This window comes from Nanorana parkeri, unplaced genomic scaffold, assembly GCF_000935625.1.
Source record: "Nanorana parkeri isolate BGI_ZX_2015 unplaced genomic scaffold, ASM93562v1 scaffold987, whole genome shotgun sequence".
NCBI classification, from domain to species: domain Eukaryota; kingdom Metazoa; phylum Chordata; class Amphibia; order Anura; family Dicroglossidae; genus Nanorana; species Nanorana parkeri.
Window position 1 is genome coordinate 20,292 of NW_017307255.1, and position 22,033 is coordinate 42,324.

The 22,033-nt window shown below is 41.4% G+C and overlaps 1 protein-coding gene across 1 annotated transcript in view; it reads left to right on the plus strand.

The window, feature by feature from the left end:
* LOC108795623 (ras and EF-hand domain-containing protein-like) overlaps nt 1–22,033 on the plus strand; it is a 48,017-nt gene that overhangs the window by 9,179 nt on the left and 16,805 nt on the right. The window contains exons 2-6 of the mRNA XM_018566911.1: nt 8,388–8,543; nt 12,886–12,976; nt 14,597–14,692; nt 17,336–17,413; nt 21,184–21,299. Coding sequence (XP_018422413.1) covers nt 8,388–8,543; nt 12,886–12,976; nt 14,597–14,692; nt 17,336–17,413; nt 21,184–21,299 — 537 coding nt within the window. The remainder of the gene's footprint in view (nt 1–8,387; nt 8,544–12,885; nt 12,977–14,596; nt 14,693–17,335; nt 17,414–21,183; nt 21,300–22,033) is intronic.

Below are 22,033 nucleotides of genomic sequence, written 5' to 3' on the forward strand. Positions count from 1 at the left end.
GGGGGGGAGTTTCTTAGCGATTCAGCATATTACATTATTATTCTGTTAGAAGGTCGACCTTGTTTTGAGACTTTTTTCAATATGGTTCTGCAGGACTGTTGGAGAATACTTGCTCAAACCTTCACTCATATGGTTTGTATTAGGGATGTATAGATACTAGTATTGGTATCTGTGCCAATACCGAGTATTTGGCCGAGTACGAGTATTCAGTGTTTTAGCTATGAATGGTACATTGAATGCTTTTATCTAGCAGGTGCTTTCTGAATTATATGCGTTGTTACAGTGCACTGAAGAAAAATCTACCCAATGGGAAACGGATCGCAAAAAGCCTTACAAAGGTTTTTTCTAGGGATGCACCGATACCAAGTATTTGGGAGAGTACACGTACTAGCCCAAATGCTCCGATACTGGAACCTCTGGTCAGAGCGAGAACTCCCTCTGACCGGCAGTGCTGAGGGAGCATGGAGCCGGCTTCACAGGCAATCAGGACGCTGGGTCATGATCCACCGCCCGACTTCCTGATAATCTGGGTGCACGGCATCGCTACTCGTTAACGGCGAGTACCTGAAAAAACATATCGGTACTCGATACCGAAAAGACGAAATTGGTGCATCCCTAGTTTGTATATTTTTGTATATGATGTAGTAAATGTATACACTGCCTGACCAAAAAAAGTCACCACCTGGATTTGGCAAATACTGTAGCTAAGATCCTTCCATTGGTTAAGTGGTATGATCTTGGTTGCTTCAGTTGGTCAGGTCTGAGTTCAACAATATGTGCCCGAAAAATGAGGTCAGCTGATTACCTGAATATACTGATGGCATGGACATATTCCAATATGACAATGCCAGCATTCATCGGGCTCAGATTGTGAAAGAGTGGTACAGGGAGCAGAGACATCATTTTCACACATGGATTGGACACCACAGAGTCCAGACCTTAACCCCATTGAGAATCTTTGGCATGTGCTTGAGAAGACTTTACGCAGTGGTCCGACTCTCCCATCATCACTACAAGATCTTGGTGAAAAAATGATAGCAGCTCTGGATGGAAAATAGATATAAATTTTGAAGAGGCAGCATATTTTAGCATGTTTTGCCTCCCTTTTGCTGATCATCAACTACAAGCTGAGAATACTGGTGTTATTTCACAAAGCTTTGTCTTAAGGGGATCAACATAACTTTTTTATTTTTTTTCTACTACATCACAAATATAGATTATATAGACCATGAAACTATGAGTGAGTATTCTCTTTAATGGTCCAGAAAAAGTGGATAAAATCCAAGGGGATAATAAATATAATGTGCTGAATACCGTTATGGTCTCAAAAAAAGAGACTGCATATATTGTATATCTATGTTTTTCATATCTTATAATATTTGTTTTTTAGTTTTTTACTACAGAATCTTTTTGTTGCATAGATCTTTCTTGGGTGCTACATTGAAAGTCACCTGTTTTCTTCTCGATTATGACTAGGGATGCACCGATGCCAGGTTTTCGTTATTGAGTACCGATTTTATTTTTTTTATTCCCGGTGCTTGCGGAGTACCGATAACTGTGCCGTGTGCCACGATTATCAAGAAGCCAGGCATAACCTGCCGCCTGGCTTCCTAATTGCCTGGGAAGCCGATGTTATATCAAAAGAGACCGGTTTCACTTGCCAAGGCTGCCTGGCTTCCTAATTAATCAGGAAGCCGGGCAGCAGGTCATGAGGTGCCATCTGGCTTCCTGATTGGTCAGGCTGCCTAGCAACAAATGAAGCCAGCTTCCTAGCCAATTGGGAACCCGGGAGGTGGGTCATAACCCCCCATTCGCCTTCCTGATTGTAAAAAAAGCCGGCTCCATGCTCCCTCAGCACTGCCAGTCAGAGGTAGATCTCCTTCTGACCGGAAGTTCAGGTATCGGAGCATTTGGGCAAGTATGATTACTCGCCCAAATACTAGGCATCGGTACCAATACTAGTATCGGTGCATCCCTAGTTATGACATACAAATTTAACAATGAAATTGGTGTAATAATTGACAATATGTCTTGAATATGACTGCCAACACAAAAAAGCTGCCCATCCAAAACCCTTATTTCTGTTGCAGATAAGTGCCAGCTGGTAAAAGCACCCACTGGATTTATAAAGCAACTGTGGACTCCATTACAAATGCATGAATATCTATTTCACTCTGCTTTCTGTAATGTAGCAACAGTGAAAAGGAGGCCTTTTATTTTGACCGTGCATGTTACTACAGATGCAGAGGTTAGTATTTGTACATGTTTTAGAGATTTATCTTTACTTCCTCCTCCTCCCGTATCCATTGATGCAGTAATTCAAGGGAAATTTTTCAGACAAGAACAAAAGATTATTAACAAATTGGTGTATGCCAATTCTACTAATTTTGAATACTGTGGGGAAGGATTGGAACACCCATTGGGTTTTTACTGCTATCTGGGAAGAGAGGTTTCTCTTCTTTTAAGGCCCATTCAGGCCTCCTCAGTGTGTTGCTTTGTGGTAATACGCATTTTATCTGGAGAGGTGCGTGATTTTGAAATTAATTCCTCTGGAGATTTATCATTCCCATTTCATTTTAAATCATGAAAAGGTGGAAACGAGGTGCTGGAACACAGCTCTTCTGAATTATTTGTGCTTGGTGGCTTGGGTTATGCAGCTCCCCACCAAGCAGGGGGCTACTCACATGCAGGGGTCCCCTGGATTCAATATCCATGTGTAATAGGGTTAGTGAGAACCGTCAAAATCATGTTTTAGAAGTTCAAAGTTTTTGTTTTCTTTTCTTCCAGCGAATGCTAGTTCCAGTGGCAAAAATATGAATCTTTTGGCACTAGCTTTCACTGGATGTTCTCCTGCATATCTTCACCCCGGATCCGATTTGTTCCGGAACTCTGAGACAATTGTTTCAACCCTGATGAAGGGGAATTTTCTGGCTCCCACAACAGGTTGAATTATTATTTGCTTTGTTGTGGAATCAAGAGAATACTTTTAGACTCCCAAAACCTTGTTTTGGCACTATTATTCATTTGAAATGGCACCCCATTGACCTCTGATGCACATTCAGTGGATTTTACTACAATGCACCGTAATGTACTACCATGTGTTGTGCAGTGCCAGGAAAAAAAATGCTGCATGGTATCTTTTATTGGCAGCACATTCATTTGAATGGAGTGCCTTAATGCAATGCACTAGAATGGCAAAGTGTGAATTGGCCCTTACCTTTACAGTGTCAACGGTTTCGAAGTGAGGAAATAATCTGCCCTAGGGACATGGACAGCAATAAAAAGCCGACGTGTATTCTAGCCTTCGAACTACCCCGGGACAAAAGTAAAGGGAAAATATCTAACAGAGCTCCAGCCAGCAGTAACTACAAGACAAAGGTTCCAGACCTTCCTTGCTCTGTTCTAGCTGAAGATACACTGTAACCAAATGTCTGCTACTTACCCTGGCTGCAGTTTTATTTTATATGTTTATTTGTTAGCTATACATAGTTTTTCTCTTCTGTCAGAAGGCAGGTGACAGGAAGATATCAACCTGTTTATTTTAAGAAACCATGACTCTCCTGACACTGAAAAGTGTGCTCACAAAACAAAAACACACATTCTGTATAATGGTGGAAGAATAGATACATACGTATATGTGTTTTATGTTTTTGAATGGGATTTTCTGCAACATGTTTTAAAATTTACATTTTATTTATTTATTTATTTAAATTAAATAAGGATTCTTAATGGTCAAGAATAAGGGAGATCTATGAGGCCTGGTTCACACCTGGGCGTTTTACAGCGCGTAGACGCGCTGTAAAATGCTCTGCATGTGAAAACCAATAATTGCCTATGGGCATGGTTCCCACCTGGGCGTATTTCAGCGCGTAGGAACGCGCTGGAAAATGCCCTACGCCCCAAGAAGTACAGGAGCTTCTTTGGGGCATATTTTCCACGCATATCCATTAGGATACAGCTGGATAGCCTTCGTAAACGCACATTTGTTGCGCGTTTCTTTTACCGCAAATCACGGTAAAACCGCGCAGCATGAAACGCACATATTCCGTACGCCCAGCTGAACCCAGCCTTACAGCTACAGCATCCTGCCTGTAACATGAACTTTCCTGCCTGTTTTAAGTGACATTAAAGGCAAAAAATCCCCCCCATGCTAGTGTAAGGTTTTACCTTAAATGATGCCTCTTGATCCAATCTTCTTTTTTTCCTGTAGTTTTCAGGAGTCCCTCCAGAGCTGGTGCTGGTCTCTGATCCAGCGTTGACTCCTGTCTCTTCCTGTCCCACAAAGTCTATGCGGGTGCACGCTGCCTGCATTGACTTACCTTGTGTCAGGGGGGGCTTTAATTATCCTTTAAAGTCATAACTCAGTGTGAAATCAGGAGTTAAATCTTAAAAATACATTCAAGTACCTTAACTATTAACAAAAATGTATCCTTATTAGTGTATCACTCAACTGTAGACCCTCAAATCATCTCTGAATTGGTGCTGACACTGTCCTTCCTTCTGGAGGGTGGCTACTTTTGTTCCCCATGGTCCCTGTGTGTGTTGTAAAGTAGGCACCGCTCCAAGCCCACTCCTGTGATAGACTACAATGTCATGTTTAGTTTATTAATTAGTAGAGCATGTAGTGGTGGCTACTTTACAACACATTTACTTTACAACATTTAAAAAATGTTTGGATGCTGCTAACCAGAAATGTGCTGTAGGTGTTCTGGCTTCTTGAATGACATTTCTCTATTGAGACTTTTTTCCATAACTAAAGGTACCCAGAGATATTAAATGACATTCTCCCAATACATTTTTTAGGCATTTTGGTTGGCAATCATTCTCTAGGGCGGGTTACAAAACGTTGACCAGTCTCTGTGCTGGTTTTTCTAGAGCAGGGACTGTCTGCAAGTGCCTCCACTCCCTCTTCTATTGCCCAAGAGGAGCGTTCATATGACTAGAACGCTCCTATTTGTGGAGTAGCTGGCCCAGGAGACATAATAAGATCATGTATGTATAGCCAACAGCATTCCAATGTCTATGGCCTGCTGTACAGTGAGGCAACCAAAATGCCCTACAGCACATATTTTGCTCTATTGTCTATGTTTTTGTGAAATAAGCTATGTTCCTCCTATGTTCCGTGTTTTAGCAATAAGATCTAGCCTAAGAGGCTGAGTCACTTCTATCATGTCAAAGCTGCCTTTCCCAACCTTTTTACCCCAGAGAAACCCTTGAAAAATGTTTTTCCAGGTTTAGAGAACCCCTGCTAAAACTAATTCATTGAGGGGTCAGTGGGGAGATTGCACCTTACATTGGTGGCTAGTAGGAAGAATGCCATCCATACAGACTGCTAAAAATATCTTTGGTGTCATGCAGCAGTGCTTTGGCCTTGGAACTATGCAAGCACCATCAAATGAAAAAAAAAAAAAAAAAATTTCATAAAAATGTACTATGTAAATTATATTGAATTTAAGTGTAATACAAATATATTTAAACAAAAAAAAGCACCATCAAATGGAAGTTCAATTAGCCACCGCTCAAGGAACCCCTAGCAACTTCAGAAGGAACCCTAGACTTCTATGTAACCCTGGTTGAGAATGACTGACTGCATCACATAATTGGATTTGTGTTTTCTAATAATAAAAAATTCAAGTAAAATATAAGGCCTGATGAAGCAGGTAGATACACTGATAACGGGACTTTAAAAGGAGACATAGTATATTATAATGTTACCTTTTTTTATAATAGTACAAGACAGTATACTGTATAGGTAATGGTGAGAGGGGACTAAAGGAATCAAAATGCCATCCGGCCAATTTAGCGCATAGTACAGTAAAGCTTCCTTATAACAGAAGTCTCATTTACATCTCACATGTCTCCTTCATTTTAGCCACCATTAGTCAATTCTAAAATACAAAAAAAATATGGAACAAAGAGATGTGGGTGGCTCTAGCTGACAAAGAGACAATAAATAAAGAAATATGACAATTTTATCATGTTGAATTTCATTTCTAATAATATAACAAATGCAAGTACAACATGGGGCATAGTGAAGCAGGTGGATATATGTGATAAAAGGGTCATTTTAAAGAGAACTATGGGGTAACTTTTATTCCATAGTTCTCTTTAGGGTCACAAGAGAGCATTTATTAACATCCTCCTGTGACCCAAAACTCCGTATAACTTCCTTCCTTCCTTCCCTCCCTAATTTAAAGGCCCTGTTGTCTTTTACATTTTGTTTACTGACTTTAAGTTCCTTTTGTCTACCTCGTTCTGAGGTGTCTCTTTTATGCAGTTGATTTTCCAACCACCTCACCATAAATCATCAATACTGTGCCACGAGTCATCATGGGTTTTTTTAAAAGGGAAATTAATGTAAACCCTTGTATGGCTTTGGACTCATGATAATTGTAACTACAGCACTGTCAAGTCAATTGTCATGGGTGCTTATAACCAGTATAGCAGCTCACATTGACTAGTCGGCAATCCCACTAACAGTCATAAGACAGCGGCAATAGTTTATATCAATGCTGTGCAGTCGAGAATTCTCATGCTTTATTGGAGTCTATAGACATTCGGAATACTTTTTAGTAAACTGTAGATGCATGGATCAACAAAACTCATGCTTTACCTGTCAGCACCAGGAAGCTTCATTCTGGTCTTACTAACCTAAAATGGGACGAATTTATCTAAACATCTAGAATAATCCAAAAAATATGTATGAGCATATAACATTTGCACTGAATGAGGCTTATGTGATGGAGTATGTTTGGCCAAATGCCTGTAAGACTGAGTCACATGTCAGTGAGTCACTGCTATAATCCTCCACCTAGACTGCAAACATTTGGGGAGATGTCAGCACCGGTATTTCTGACTGTGCTGGAGCAATGTAAAAGTGGCCTCATGCGTTACACCTGTTTAATGAAGATAAAAGGAAAGTGCCATCGCCCACATTCTTCAGTCACAGCCTGCTTTTGAGTCCTTTTTGTTTTACTGTGTTGATACAACTCATAATCCCAGTTTATTACCTCTCTATTAAGAACGCAAGCAGCGTGCAATCATTGGCAATTAACGCATTCAACAAACAGTTTACCTTCAGCAGAAGGTTTGGTTTTCTAGACAAGACTTGTATAAATAAGCAAATAAAAGTAATTCACCGGCACACACTTGAAGGGTTTTTAAAGTATTGATGTTTATTCAATACCCAATGTCGCATACTGTCATACGGCGCTAACGTTTCGGATCCGCCCAGGGATCCTTCATCAGAGCGTCACTGTCGCTCTGATGACGGATCCCTGTGCGGACCCGAAACGTTAGCACTGTATGACAGTATGTGACATTGAGTGTTGAATTAACATATGAATACTTTAAAAACCCTTCAAGTGTGTTCCGGTGAATTACTTTTATTTACTATCAGTGTTTTGCACGGCGCCATCCGTGTGGTCACCTGGGCACCACATATACCTTGTGGTTTTGAGACCGTGGCAGTGCGAATGGGATTTGGACTTTGTTGTATAAATAAGCTTCATTTGGAGTTGTTTTTACATGTGTTTATTTCCTGACGCCGCAGAAAAAGGTCTTTTTTTTTTTTTTTTTTTTATAAAGGTAGCATATGTGAATTGGAAACTTTGTTGATGGTAATATTAGATGCTTTATGTAAGAAGCGACCCTGCCTTTTCGAATTTCATGCATCTTTTATGTATTTTATGCAGGGTAGTAGAAGACTAAGAAAAATTTGTAATCTTGCCACTGTCCTAATTTCTAGAGATATATAAAGAACACAGAGTATCCAAAAGTGGAGAACGCCCTTAGTGACAGTGGCAGCAATAATATCCCCCTTTCTTCTATGGTGTCATTGACATTCAGGGCCCATTCACACTGGATCCATGCAAGTAACGCATGGTACCACGCAATACACCTACCATGCGAGTGGTGCAATGTGTTGCCATTCATTTGAATGGCACATCAAACACACCGCACGCAATGCAATCAATAGCGCCACTATACTGTGCATTGTCGTGCCATTAAAAAAAAAAGTAACGCATGCACTACTTTTTTCTTAATTCCACCACAATGCACATTATTGCGGTACTGTGCGCTACAGTGCAATCAATCACATTGCAGGCAGGAGGTGCATTTGGGATGCCATTCAAATGAATGGCAGCGCACCCACCGCACTGATAACACACAGTAGGTGCAATTAACGCATGCATATTGCTGTATGATTATCTCTCTATAAGATACAAAGTTATAATATTGTAAATTTCACTCCTTTTTTTTTTAATGGTTCTGAAATTGCTATTGCCATACTCGCACAGAGAGAATATGTCAAGATGAGTAATCTATGTATTTTGGTGTAGTTTTGTGCAGTTTTACATCTATATACTTCTTTTATTTTCTTGTAGTGATACAAGAGAACATCTGTGGAACTTGTACCAGGAAATCCAGGGGGTCCCTGTGCCCGGACTCCTTCAACAATATGAAAAGCTGATTGAAAACATGTCCTATGATTTCCGCACGCAGCGACTTAACACTGAAAAGTTAGAATCTATCCTCAAAAGGTTTGTGTATTTATGTTGTGGGGGGCAAGCTGGATAGAACCTGCTAATCTCTGGTACTGGACGGAGATCATGGCAACCAAACATACTATAATAAGAGGTCATCTGATGTGATGTCTCTGTTAAAAGGGGCATTTACTGGAATGTTGTGTTGAGAGCACAGCGTGAAAACAGGACATGGCTGACTGGAACTCTTTTTGATCTTTTATCTTGATTTGAACTGAACATTTTCTTCTTGCAAGAACAAACGATTACTTCTATCGTGTTTAATTGTCTACGTCATGCCATCATAGTCTATTTAGAATGTGTGACCAGGGGTTAGACTTTATTATTTTATTGTGTATCAGGCCTCTTTATAAAAATCTGATTTGTCTTGTGTTGAAAATCTTTGTTTACTTTAATGGTTTAATGTGCTGACGTTCTGTAAAATCCTTGTGACTATACCCGAGAAATGTGCTCTTTCATCCGTGAAGAAATGGAGCAGGGAACTGCATGAGAGGTATTATGATACTCATTAAGTTCAATGCTTTCACAGTGATGACATCTATTCCTTTCCTGCTGAGGATCTTCCACAGCTTTCATTTAAGTCGGTGATCCAGAACAATATGTTGCATCATTGCATTGACAATTCTGAACACAGAACTTGCAGGAAAAGATATTTTATCTTTAACACCTTTTTATTAAAACTTTTCCCATTCTCCCTTTTTGTCTTTACGGATGATAAATAATCCTAACAATAAATCAGGGCAGAATTCCAGGAGCTGGGCAGCCATTGCTCATTACATTTACAGCTGGTGCCTCTAACATTTGAGGGTTTTTTTAGTTATCAAGGAAGCTGGCTCCTTTAAAAAAAAAAAAAAAATCTTCCTGGATTGGACAGACTGGCTCTGAAATTCCATTTTAATTTGTCTGCCCCTGCACTAAAGCTTGCCATATGTCAGTAGAATGTCTTTAAATTTACTAATAGTTAATGAGGTCAAATCCACTTTTTTTTTCAACCACAGCGACAAAAAAAAAAAAAAATGAAGGCGCAGGATGGAAAATCTTTCTCAAACAAATGAAATTAAATGAAAAGCCAATGTGGTTTTCGTTCGAGAAATGCCATTCATAGCCAAAATCTAAATATTGTTTGCATATAACATTCAAATGACATTAGTCAGATCTCTGATGACATTATCGCATGTTCTGATGAGATTTTCCATATGAACGTTTGTGTGAAAATCTACCAGTGTGAAAATCTACCAGTGTATGACCAGCTTAAATCAGACTCCATTACTTCTCTAAAAAAAATGCTGAAAGCGACTCTGTCACTACAATAGAAATGGAAAACAAAATGTCCCCAGCAAAGAAGTGAATTCAGACTTGCCTCCCTTGCCACCGATTTACATTGCAAAGATACAGCTGCCTTAAAATTTTTACGGTTCCAGGTGTGCCGCTTTATAAATGACCCCCGAAGTGTCAGGCTGTAAGGCCATCCTGTTTCTTGCTTGAGCTCGGTACTAATAACAGACAGTCAAAAAAGACAGACAAAAAAGTATAACAATGGTACTATCAAGACTACATTAACCACTTCAAGACCAGGTGTTTAGACCCCCTTCCTGGCCAGGCCATTTTTCAGTGTTCAGCGCTGCAGTACTTTGACTGACATTTATTCCGTCATGCAACGCTGTACTGAAATGAATTTTATACCATTTTTTTAGGGACAGATAGAGCTTTCTTTTGGTGGTATTTAATCACCACTGAGGTTTTTATTTTTTATTATAATTAGGAAAAATTACAGAACTTTTTTTTTTTTTTTTATTTTCAAATAGGAATTGAGATTAAGAAAAAAATTTTTTTTTATATATAAATTATATATACACACACAGCATTGCTTTACATTTTTGCCCAAACACTTACAATTATCATGTTTCTGAACACCTGCTTCCAAGTCTCTCAGCTCAGCTTCCCTGAACTACCTGCCGAGTACAAAATCACAAAGGACAGTGCAGACTCCAGTAACTATTTATCTACTAGCTTGGAGAGAGGACCAGGGGGTAGGGGAGTAGCTTGATTTGCTGTGTATTGGTGTTTGTGGAGACACACACAGCTTGCTAGCACACACAAGGGTGACTGCATGGCACTCTGCTTGAGAAAGGAGTCACTCTAAAAACAAGAAGTCAGAACCAGTGCTCAGTGACCAGCTGATTCTGCAGGAAACTCAAACTTTTAAACCTCAAGAAGCAGCATCAGTTGAGAGTGATTTAATCAGCATTTGAAATAGCTTAAAGGAGAACTATGGGGTCAGTGTTTTTCCCCATAGTTCTCCTCAGGGTCACGGGAGGACATAAACTAGCGTCCTCCCGTTACCCTAAGCTCAGTATACCGCAAGCTACAGCTCGCGGTATACTGAGACCGCTGCAGCCGGGACGATCCCGACATTACTGTAAGATCCACCCAGCTGTGTGATTGACAGTGGGCTCTGCCTATCTAGAGGCAGAGCCAGCTGTACCCGCTCCCTCCCCCGTTCGTTCCTCCAGCCAGCTCTGGAGGATCGGAGCGGGGAGGGGGGGAAATCCCTGCAGGGAGCCGTAAATGACGGTCACGGCTCTCTGCAGGGACAGGATCGAGAAGTGAGCGAGCAATGGTATGTGTTCACTTACTTCCCGATCTATTGAGCCGACGTGTGAGAATTTTATTGTCACACGTTGGCTCGAACTATGAGGATGAGTGAAAATCACTCACCTCATAGTTCTTTTTTTAATATCACTTTGAAAGAATGTAAGTTGTCAGCCCTGAGCTCAAACTGGGGACAGGTCAGCCTCCATGAAAGCCTAACAGCCTGATATTCCTGCTCTGTCAGGGTGAGAACACAAGAAAATAACCGCACACGCAGCTACCCTGCAGCTACTGCACTTTGCTTTTTAAGCGTAAAGTGGAACCAAACCTGGCCCCCCCCCCCCCCCAACCAATTTGTTTTTTTATGAAAGCGTGAATGGAGACTAAGGATTTAACATTTTGGGGGTTTTTTTGTGTGCTTTTTATGTATTATGCATTTGTTGTGGCCAAGGAAAGTGAAATGAGGTATAGGATTCTAGGCGATGGGGCTTATGTGCTTGGTGCACAAAAATGCTTGTGACCAGCATTTTTCATGCACTCCTATTGAAGTCTATGGGGCCCACAAGACACTAAGGGCTAGTTCACACCAGCCACAGTGCGTTCCAGCCCGGCTCACTTTGTTTTGGGGCGTGAGGGGGTATAGCAGTGCATTGAAGCCAATGGCACCGCAGCCACGCCCTCCAGCTACAGTGCGATCGCCCGCACCAGAACGCGTGGCACAACAGTGCCTGCGTTCCGATCCGGTGCAGTCAGAAAAAAATAGCGCAGACACCAAAAGGATCGCCTGCACCTTTTTCAAAGTTGCACTGCAGCTCAATGCACAGGTGTAAACAGACCCTGTCGAAAATAACGGGATTCCTCTTGCCTTGCATTGTTATGCGAGGGCCTAAGCGCTTCAAATCACACAGGTGAAACCTGTCGCACTAAATGAAACATACTAATATTGTTTTCTGCAGTGTTTCATTGTTCTGCCTATTAGCACATGCGTAGTGTATGTGTCTAGTGAGAACTGTCACAATTACCAATTTGCTTATGTCGGCTCTCAACCAAACTTTAGGGTCCTCAAATGGCTGGTGTCATAGCTGATCACATGTGCAGCACCATAGCAACTGCAGATCTAAACAGAGGCTAAGATGGCGCTATCATCAGAGGAGTAGAGATTTAGATTATTACAATTATTATTCTTGACTAGTTCTATTTATTTCCCTTAATGTGCACCCTTTAATTTAACATATCCCTTAAATTTGATATGTAATCTGACCTTAATACTTAAAACATATACCCCAGCATCAACATTTGGGTTGTTACCCCCTGAATTCTAAACTTAACCCTAACACTTATCTTTAGGCCCCATTCACACTGCGCGATTCACAAATCGCGCGTTTGTAGCGCGATTTGCATTTTGCGCAATTTGTAGCGCGATATCGCGCAAATGCTTGCATTGAGCAAGCTGGAATCGCGGCAAAATCGGCTCCAAAAAGGGTCCTGCTGTAGCGACACATGACCCGCGACAGCAGAACCCTTTGCCCCATTGCAAAGCATTGAAGAGCGATATCGTGCGGTAAATAGCCGCGATATCGCGGGAGTTACCGCGCGATAAATCGCTCAATGTGAACGGGGCCTCAAAGTGATCCTAAACATAGGAGTAAATCGTAAAAATGCATTCAACTATTAACAAAAATGTATCTTATTTGTGCATCACTCAGCTGTAGGTCCTCAAATCATTTTACATTGTGATTTTTCCTAGGACTGAGGAGACGACAGCCATGCAAATGGGAGAACTTGAAGAAGAATTACAGCAGCATTTGGCCAAAGCTGAAAATCAAATTCGTGGAGAGGTGAGCCCAAGCCCCCGGTATGCTGCAAAAATATAATATTTAAGGCAACTGTTCTGTTTGTAAAGCTTTTTATGTAAACTGGTCCCAATATAGAATATTTTAGCAAATTTGTTAAATTTTGGGCCCCGTTCACACTTGCTGTGTGTGGGACCACGCTCCAAAGCATTCGCATTGTCGCGCGTTCTCTCATTGACACACTGGTGGCGCCTTTACTTTACAGAGGGGCATTGACGAGGCAGTGTGGCTTCCACATATTTTGCCAAAGTTAGGCAACTAAGACCTCTGATTTTTAACCTTAATAGTTAGACAGTAAAATGTTTTATATTCGTTGCAAAACATAGCAATATGGTTAATGGCTTAATCAGTAGGTCAAAGAGCAGTAGGAATCTAGAAAAGTCAGTGAAAGCTTACTTGTCTGTCACAACTAATCTGATTGGCTGCATGGGGTTATTATAACATTAATTTTGCCCTTCCTTAACCACTTCCAGAGCGCAATACTTCTATATACGGCGACCCACAGAAGTGGTTAAAACAAGAACATGGCTGTTAATGTACAAGCAATCTGACGTCTATACACCCGCCGGATCGTTTGTACGGTGCGGCGCTGTCCCCTTCAACAAACAACCTGCCTGGGACCGGCTTGGCGTGTCTCCCTGCAACGATCGGCGAGAGATTCAGCGGCTAGCTCCATTCAGGTATTCTGACAGCGGCTGCTGTCAGAATACAAAGGAAGCAGAGGGGGGATTTATCTGTCCATGCTTGTGAGTGTTGATGGAGGAATCTGTTCTATTTTTTTTCGTTCAGCCCGCAGATTGAATGAAAAAAATAGAACCGTGAATACCCGGCTGTAGGAATCCTTTCAACTTGGTCAGCTAGCAAACACATGCACCCTCCGATAAACATAGGTATGCCATGTGAGGTACCTCTGGAACACCACTTATCACTCATGATGATTCAGGCAGACATGACGGGAGAACAGTGAAAAGGGGACGTCACTCCCAGGACAAAGTAAGAATATTCCGTCCTTTACATCTCTTATAGGACGCAGCTGCACGTTAACCTGAACTTGCATATCCATGCGTCCTAGCATATGATGTACAGGCGGCTACACGCAGCAATAGGTAAAAAACAGTCACTCGCAAGGGGATCCATCCATCCAATACTTTACTTGCAAAAAGGCATAAAAAGCAGCAAACAAATACTTACATGTTTCCGCCCCCAACACTGGGCTTTAGTCGTAGCCAACACGCTATACACAGCACCTGTACCTCCCAAGCGGTGGGTTCCTGATCCCATTCTGTTTTTGATCCATGGTGAGGTTTGTTGTTTTTACAGATGTGATGTTTTAAATGGTTTTAAACACGGTGGTGTTTGTAATGGTAGAAGTTTACACAGATAATCTTTTTGTACTAAATTCAGATGACTGCGAAATACCATTACACCTACTACTTTTTCTTGGTTTTATTTATGTTTAACCCCTTCATGACTGAGGCCCTTTTTTCATTTTTTGCACCCATGTTATATTCCACATTTTATACCATATTTAGCATGCACATTCATTTCTCTGTGTATGAAAGGGAAAAACTTGCTGAATTTTTTATTTGTTTTTTTTTTCTTCAGCAACAGCAAAGACTTGAAGCTGCTCTACAGGAGTTACAAAGGAAACATGAGACTGAAAAGTCAGACCTGCAGGTCAGGATTGACAGGATGGCAAAGGTAACGTGTACTGTAAAAGACCAGCTCTTTTTTGTGTTTTCTTAAGAGAGCTATGGCCAAACCTCCTCCATTTTTGTTGGCTTTTAGTTCTCTTTTGGGTCACAGGAGGACATTCACTAATGTCCTCCTGTGACCCAAAACTCAGCATATAGCTGTATGGTGACAGCGGTGAGCCGTGCTGCAGCCAGGAAAGATCCTAACAATATCCTCTCTAGATCAAGAGCCAACTGTGCTTGGGGGGGGAATCCCAGCGGGGAGCGGTGGCTGACAGTCACCACTCTCTGCAGGGAGAAGCTGTGAGCTGAACGATCAGCAGTTTGTGATCTCTCAGTACTTGAGCTATAGAGCCAACGTGCGACAGCTGCAGTGTTACACATCGGCTCTAACTATAAGAATGAGTGCTTTTTCACTCTTCTCGTAGTTCTTCTTTTAATTTGCTACAGTTTTCAGTGAGGTCCTGGCTGACCAGGTGTGCTGGGATTTGTAGTTCTGGTGGCTAGCCACAGGTGGTCCATAAGACTGTTAATGAAATCCACGGACCCCTGAGTATTTAGTGGTTTTGATTACGTGAGCTTGTAACAATCTAACTAGAGTTCGGGTATCATTCCCAGCCACTGGAAATTACCATATAGCTGGCCTTACATGGAGGTATCTAAATATTCTCATACAAGTTCTGACCTTCCCTTTAAATACAGGTGAAACTCGAATAATTAGAATATCGTGCAAAAGTAATTGCAGTAAGTGCTGCAAAACGGGCCCAAACCAAGTACTGAGTACATATGCATGCTTGTACTTTTCAGAGGTCCGATATTGTTCTATGTACAATCCTTGTTTTATTGATTGCATGTAATAATCTATTTTTTTGAGGTTGTGGATTTGGGGTTCTTGGGGTTTTCATGAGCTGTAAGCCATAATCACAATGATGACAAATCACGGCTTGAATGATCTTGCTTTGCATGTAATGAGTCTATCTCGTATATTAGTTTCACCTTTAAAGTTGCATTAGTGAAATAAATGAACTTTGCACGATATTCTAATTATTCGAGTTTCACCTGTATATACATCCTCTTTCAGTGAATTATCAGGGAGTCTTGCTAAATATAGCCACAAGCCATAGACCTGCATGTCTAATCCAACTGCCCTTTGATCTTTCTTTCAACAACTTTTTAAGTGGAGTGGAGTTGCTTCCCTCAATCCTTACAGAAGTCATACTTCTTACTTACTGTATTATAAACCAGAAGAAAAAAGTTTGGGTTGAAGTTTGTCCACTTTTCTGAACAAATAAAAATAAATGCACACTTCCTTATAAAGTGCATTTATTTTGTTTTTATTTATTTTGCATTGATGCTAGTAAAGCATTGCAACTGCAATCAGTGGATCATGGGTGAAGTGCTCTGGCTCCTGCAGATCCTCTCCTGTCCATACCAAGGTACAAACATTAAATATGTCCCCGATCACACCCAGGCATACTGGGGATGCTAATTTTGTTCCTGTGTTTACCACACATTCCCATTTGGTTTCATTGGGTTCTTGTACAATTGGGGGTGGTGGGGGGGTGGGGGGGAGTTTGCTGGGCAGTGACCATAGCTTTTAAATAAACAGTTCCATTAGCCAAGCACAGTTCCACAGACCTGTTAATGTGAATGGAGAGTAAGAATCATGCCCAGACACATCCACCATTGACTTATTTCAGGACAAGTTTGCCCAGTGGAGTCGCTTCCCTCAATCCTTACAGAAGTCATACTTCTTACTTACGGTATTATAAACCAGAAGAAAAAAGTATGGGTTGAAGTTTGCTATTACTGAAATGTTATCTTGGCAGTGTTGTGTGCAGTGTGTGTTCCGGTGCTTACTTGGCTAACCTGCCCCTTTTGTAAGGATGTTTATTATTCTTAAAACAAGAAAGCCTTGTTTCAGTGCTGTATTGTACTACAAGCGTGGCTTGAATGTTCAGCATATATTTTTAGGAAGAAATCTGTTCATGAAAATACCTGCTTAGCCTAATTGTATCATGACCAGCTACAGTGTCCAAATCATTCATACAATCCTTACGATCTTGTCTGAGGTTCAGTCGCTTTCCATTGCATACAGAGATGTTGTCATAGGCTAGTGAAGTACTAATTGTCCAGAGTTCTTTGGTGATGTGGATGTACTGTATTTAGTTTATGCGGTTAGGCAGGTTTTTCACTTGTGTGAGTAAAAATTCCTATCTGTGTGCTCACTACTTCGTACCTTTTTATTATAGTGCTTTTAAGCTGCCTTAAAGTGAACTTGTGCCCAGACTTTGCACACTAAAGTATTTACATATTCTGAATAAGCAGAAAAGTACTTTAAAACAAAACCTCTGTAGCTTTAGTCATTGTGGAGAAATTTGCCCGTGAAGTTTGTAACAGAGGCACTAAAATCTCTGCTCCTTTCCCTGTTATTTTCTGTGGGGAGCAGCAACCAGTATATGACATCTGTGTCCCTCAATGAACTCCAAGAATAGGATTTTACAGGGAGTACAAAAATCATTTTACTGTAGCTGGCAATAATATTTGCTTAAAAGCTGTGTGGATCACAGGTTATGCCATCTGTGCATGCGGACCCTTATCAGCATGTGTTTTTAACTAAGGTTTCTGTTTGGATTTGTCTGTACTGTAGAACAAAGATGAAAAGAAAGCTCAAGAAACCAAAGAAGAAAGTACCAAGCTGAGAAGCCAAATCTTTGACCTTTCCCAGGTATGACATTAGGCCATATGGTACAATACCAATAGTAGGCGCACCCGACGCATATCTGTGTGTGTATGTGGGGGGCGGGGACTTTCTTGCTATTACATGGGGGGCTAAGAAGCTGATGAAGCAGAGATCTGCTTAATCAGCTTCTGTAGCTCGAGAGTGACACTGAATGCAAGAAGTGATGTAATCTACATCACTTCCTGCATGCAGGGACTGAGAGGTGATCAAATGTTTGGTGTCTCTGGAGACGCTCGATCGCTTGAATGTAGAGCTCCCGGCCGGCCGTGTAATTACAACGGCCGGCCAGGAAGCTGTTCGTCGGGCTCACCGTTCTCTCGTTACAGACGAGTGGATGGGTAACCAAATCGAATATGTAAAGTAGCTCCATGCAATTGGCTATGTTCCTATGGGATGATGGAGCAGAGTAAGGCCTCTCACTAAGGGTTCAGTGAGGCATGCTCCTCCGTCCAGAGGATCGTTGCCCACCCACCAATTGAGCCTAATTGTCACAGCTTTTGTTGGCTGTTTGACCTTGCCAGCAAGATCTGTAATGGGGCAATGCCCTCAAGTTGAACTTTCTAATGCCTGTCTGGCAGTAATGGTAAGGACAGGTTCTCCTTTTGCTTCCCCTTTCAGGTGCTCACAGCGCAGCTGTGACTGGCACTGGTTATTCAGTTATGGTTATTTATATATTTATAATTTCTATGTTGGAAAATTCCAATACAGCTGGGACCTAGCCATTGCCAATTCTGGTAAAACAAAAAACAGAAGACGCCTTTCCTAGTGTAGGTGCTTTTATTGAACAGAAATAAAAGCAAAAATATTTACTCACAATGGAGCAATAGCATTCAGCTTCCAATACACAGAAGACCATCCACAACCCAGAAGAATAAGGAATGTGAATTGAAGCTCCATTGTGAGTACATTAATTGCTTTTATTGCTGTTTAATAAAAACACTAGGTAAGGCACCCTCTGTCTGTTTGTTTTTTGTTTTGCTAGGCATTCAAGTCCGCCCTGACTGAAGTGGGATGGCCTACCAGTGGGATTCCAAATCCACACACTACCAGTAGAGGAGTCTCCCTTGGCGCTAGTGTCATGTACTGACTTTCCAATTTTGGTGTGTCTCATCTTTGGAAAGGCTGCATTGTATACATAGATATGGCTAGACCAGCCTTTCTCTGCCTTTTTTTCAGTCATGGCATCCTTTAGAAGTATGCAAAATGTCGAGGCACCCCAGTCTCAAATGTAATGGAAGAGGGACACCACACAAAAAAGTTGGTTTCACATCAGCGTCCATCTCTTTCTTTCACGTCGGTGGCCTACCCTCACATTAGGAGCCCCCAACCCAGAAAGGCATGATGCTGTGGGAAAATTTCGATGCACTCCTGAGGAAACCAGAAGGCACCCAAGGGTGCCATGGCACCCTGGTTGAGAAAGGCTGGGCTAGACCTATGCTTCTCTGCAGTAATGTATTTTATTAGATTATGTCCTTGTCTGTTACTAAAAGTGGGAGCAGAATCTGGAGATGGCTGTTTAATATCTGTTTTTGTTTGACACTGTTGACCATGTTTTATTTGAAACTTGGAAGCATCAGCTCTAGTGTTTGCTTTCTTAATACAGGGAACTTCCTCTACTTCTCATTAGATCCGGCTCTAAACTTGTTCCTTATGGCATGACCCTACCACTAGGCAGTTCCTTTCCTTGGTACATGCATGCGTGTGTTTTAATGAAACTATCGCATTGACAAGCTGCCAGCGGTAAAACTGTGAATTCTGTGACCAGCTGTTACCAGGGAGGGAACCTTCTGTAATGTTTCTCACTTATCAGCCGGTATCATGGCTGTGATCAGTGAGGTGTACTGAACACGGCAGGTTCCCACTGTTTGTTCTGGGCACGTTTCGGTGTAGAGAAATGTTTATTTTCTAATTCACACACTGAACTTGTGAAAAGGATCTGTCTATAGCTACTACAATGCATACATTTCTGCAAATAGGCGAAATGAGTCTTCAAGTCATGTTTAACTTTAAATAGTTTGTCTTTATGCTAGAATGGTAGTAAATACATAACAAGTACATCTATATTCTACAAGCAGCATACACGTAAAGGGAATATACAGTCCAGTGAACTGGCACAGACTAGAGTGGCTCAAACAAATTGGGGGGGGGAATGGAGAGATATGGCGACCACCACTAAGAGCCAGGTGTGGCATTTTGTTTTCAGGTTTCCACCATTCCCTTGTGCACATCCTGCAGACATGATAAATCTCAGGTTTATGAAACCAGATTTGCATAAATACACAGTTGGGATTCTTTTGGATGTGTTATCATGTTATTTGGTTGTTAGTAAATTGGCCCTCCTGACCAACTAATCAAACGCTGTCTGTTTATGGCCTGCTTCTGAAATAATTTAACCACTTTCACTCTTGTACCTGTTACCCCTTAGAGACCAGATCAATCATTAAATTTCCACTATGGGCCTATTGAGTTAATGTTGTCATTACTTAAAGTGACATTAAAGTCTACATTTTTTCCCCTCCCCCCAATGTTCGTGTCAGCACTTACCTTAAATGATGTCTCTTAGTCCAATGTACTTCTTTCCTGTCGTTTTCATCTGTCCCTCCAGCGCTGACTCCTCTGTGCTTGCTGGCACTTCCTGTCCCACGGTGTCTGCATGCGGGTGCATGCTGTCTATAGACTTACCTTGTGTCTCTCCTTGTCTCCCGGCCGAAAATCTGAACTGCGCATGCGCCCGCCCCAAGTTCCTTTGCGGCCGCCTGAGATTTTTCAGATTTTCGGACAAGAGCGCAAGGCGAATACACAGGTAAGTTTTTAAACCTGTTTCAAAGGATTTTTTTCATTTAAAGTTTTTGCATATATCTACTGCTTGCTAGCACCTGAGGGTTTAATAACCCCTTAAGATAACAAAGTATTAAATTTTTTTTTCAATACAAAGGCTTTATCTTGAAAATATTTGTCTTCATAAATTACTTCATTTTCTATGCAATCTATAAACAAAAGGTGTAACAAAAAAAATGTTTTTCTAGTTCAAACAGTGTTTCTTTTACAACAAAAATATTCCTGTCGATTTTTAAAAGTGCACATTTTATTCTATAATTTTTCCTGTGTATAAAAACATTAAAATAACGCCATCACTAAGCATAGTTAAAGGAGAACTATGGGGTCAGGGCTTTTCCCCATAGTTCTCCTAAGGGTAACGGGAGGACACAAACTAGAGTCCTCCTGTCACCCAAAGCTCAGTATATCGCGAGCTACAGCTCGCGGTATACTGAGATGCCGCAGCCGGGATGGATCCCGACGACATTGTCGAGATTCACCCATCTGCGTGATTGACAGCTGGCTCTGCCTATCTAGAGGCAGAGCCAGCTGTACCCTCCCCCCGTCCATTCCACCAGTCAGCGCTGGAGGATCAGACGGGAGGAGGGAAATCCCTGCAGGGAGCCGTAAGTGACAGTCACGGCTCTCTGCAGGGATAGATCAAGAATTGAGCCAGCGACGGTATGATGGTGTCCTATCCACCATTGCTATTATGGCCACTTGTGTAAAAATCATAATCCTACCCATAACCTCTACATTATAGAAATGGCAGCAGCTAGCATAAAAAAACACAAGGATTCCCACCCATAACCAAAAATATATATTTCTATGAAACCAGAAGATGGCAATATCTTCATTTGTATGACTAGGAGGTTGACGATATTTTTCTTTTTTAATCTGATATAACAAGTTGGAGTTGAACTGCGTCTCTTTTGTAGGAAAATGAGCACTTGAAAATAAGCCTGCTAGAAACGCAAACCAACATCTCCCTTCTACAGACTGAATTGGACAGGTTGAAGAACGACTTTACTGATCAGCAGATTCACCATGAAAGGTAACTGTAAATGAAAATGAGCACATCAACTGATTTTGTATCATTATTGGATATAGAGATCAAGGCATAACCAACCTTGTTCTCATCTAGTACACAGCAGGGCTAGATGGGTTTGGTTCCATTTTCATCAAAGCCCTCTTGATGTACTCTTATGTGTATGCCATTACAGTGTTTATACCACAAAACGTACAGGGTATTTTCAAGAGAAATTGAGATCCCTGGTTTGGTCATCACATCTCCATATAAAACAGACGGGTCCTATTTTTTACATGCCTCTTTTAGGAATTTCGGCCTCCTATTCTGCTCTTGCTTGCCATGCTTCTTTTTTCTCTACTGTTACGATACACTAACATTACATTTGTATGACTAAGCTATAGAACAAGGGTTCATTTCAATCATCTATACCAGCCTTTCTCAAATAGGGTGCAACCCTGGGGTACCCTCTGGCTGCCTCGACATTTCCACACAGTCATACCTCTGATGTGAAAGGGGGGTTGTGATGTGAAGGGGACTCTGATGTGAAGGGGAATCGCACTTTTTTTTGTGTTTGGGGGAGAGGGGGGGTCCGTCCGTCTATACATACCAGACATACCATTTGGTATTGTTTTTGTAGGGACCACATGCCATTTTTTTTTTTTTTACATTCACAGTTTTTACATGTTAGACTGGGGGGTGCTTTGAGAATTTACATACTTCTAAACGGTGCTGTGACTGAAGAAAGGTTGAGAAATGCA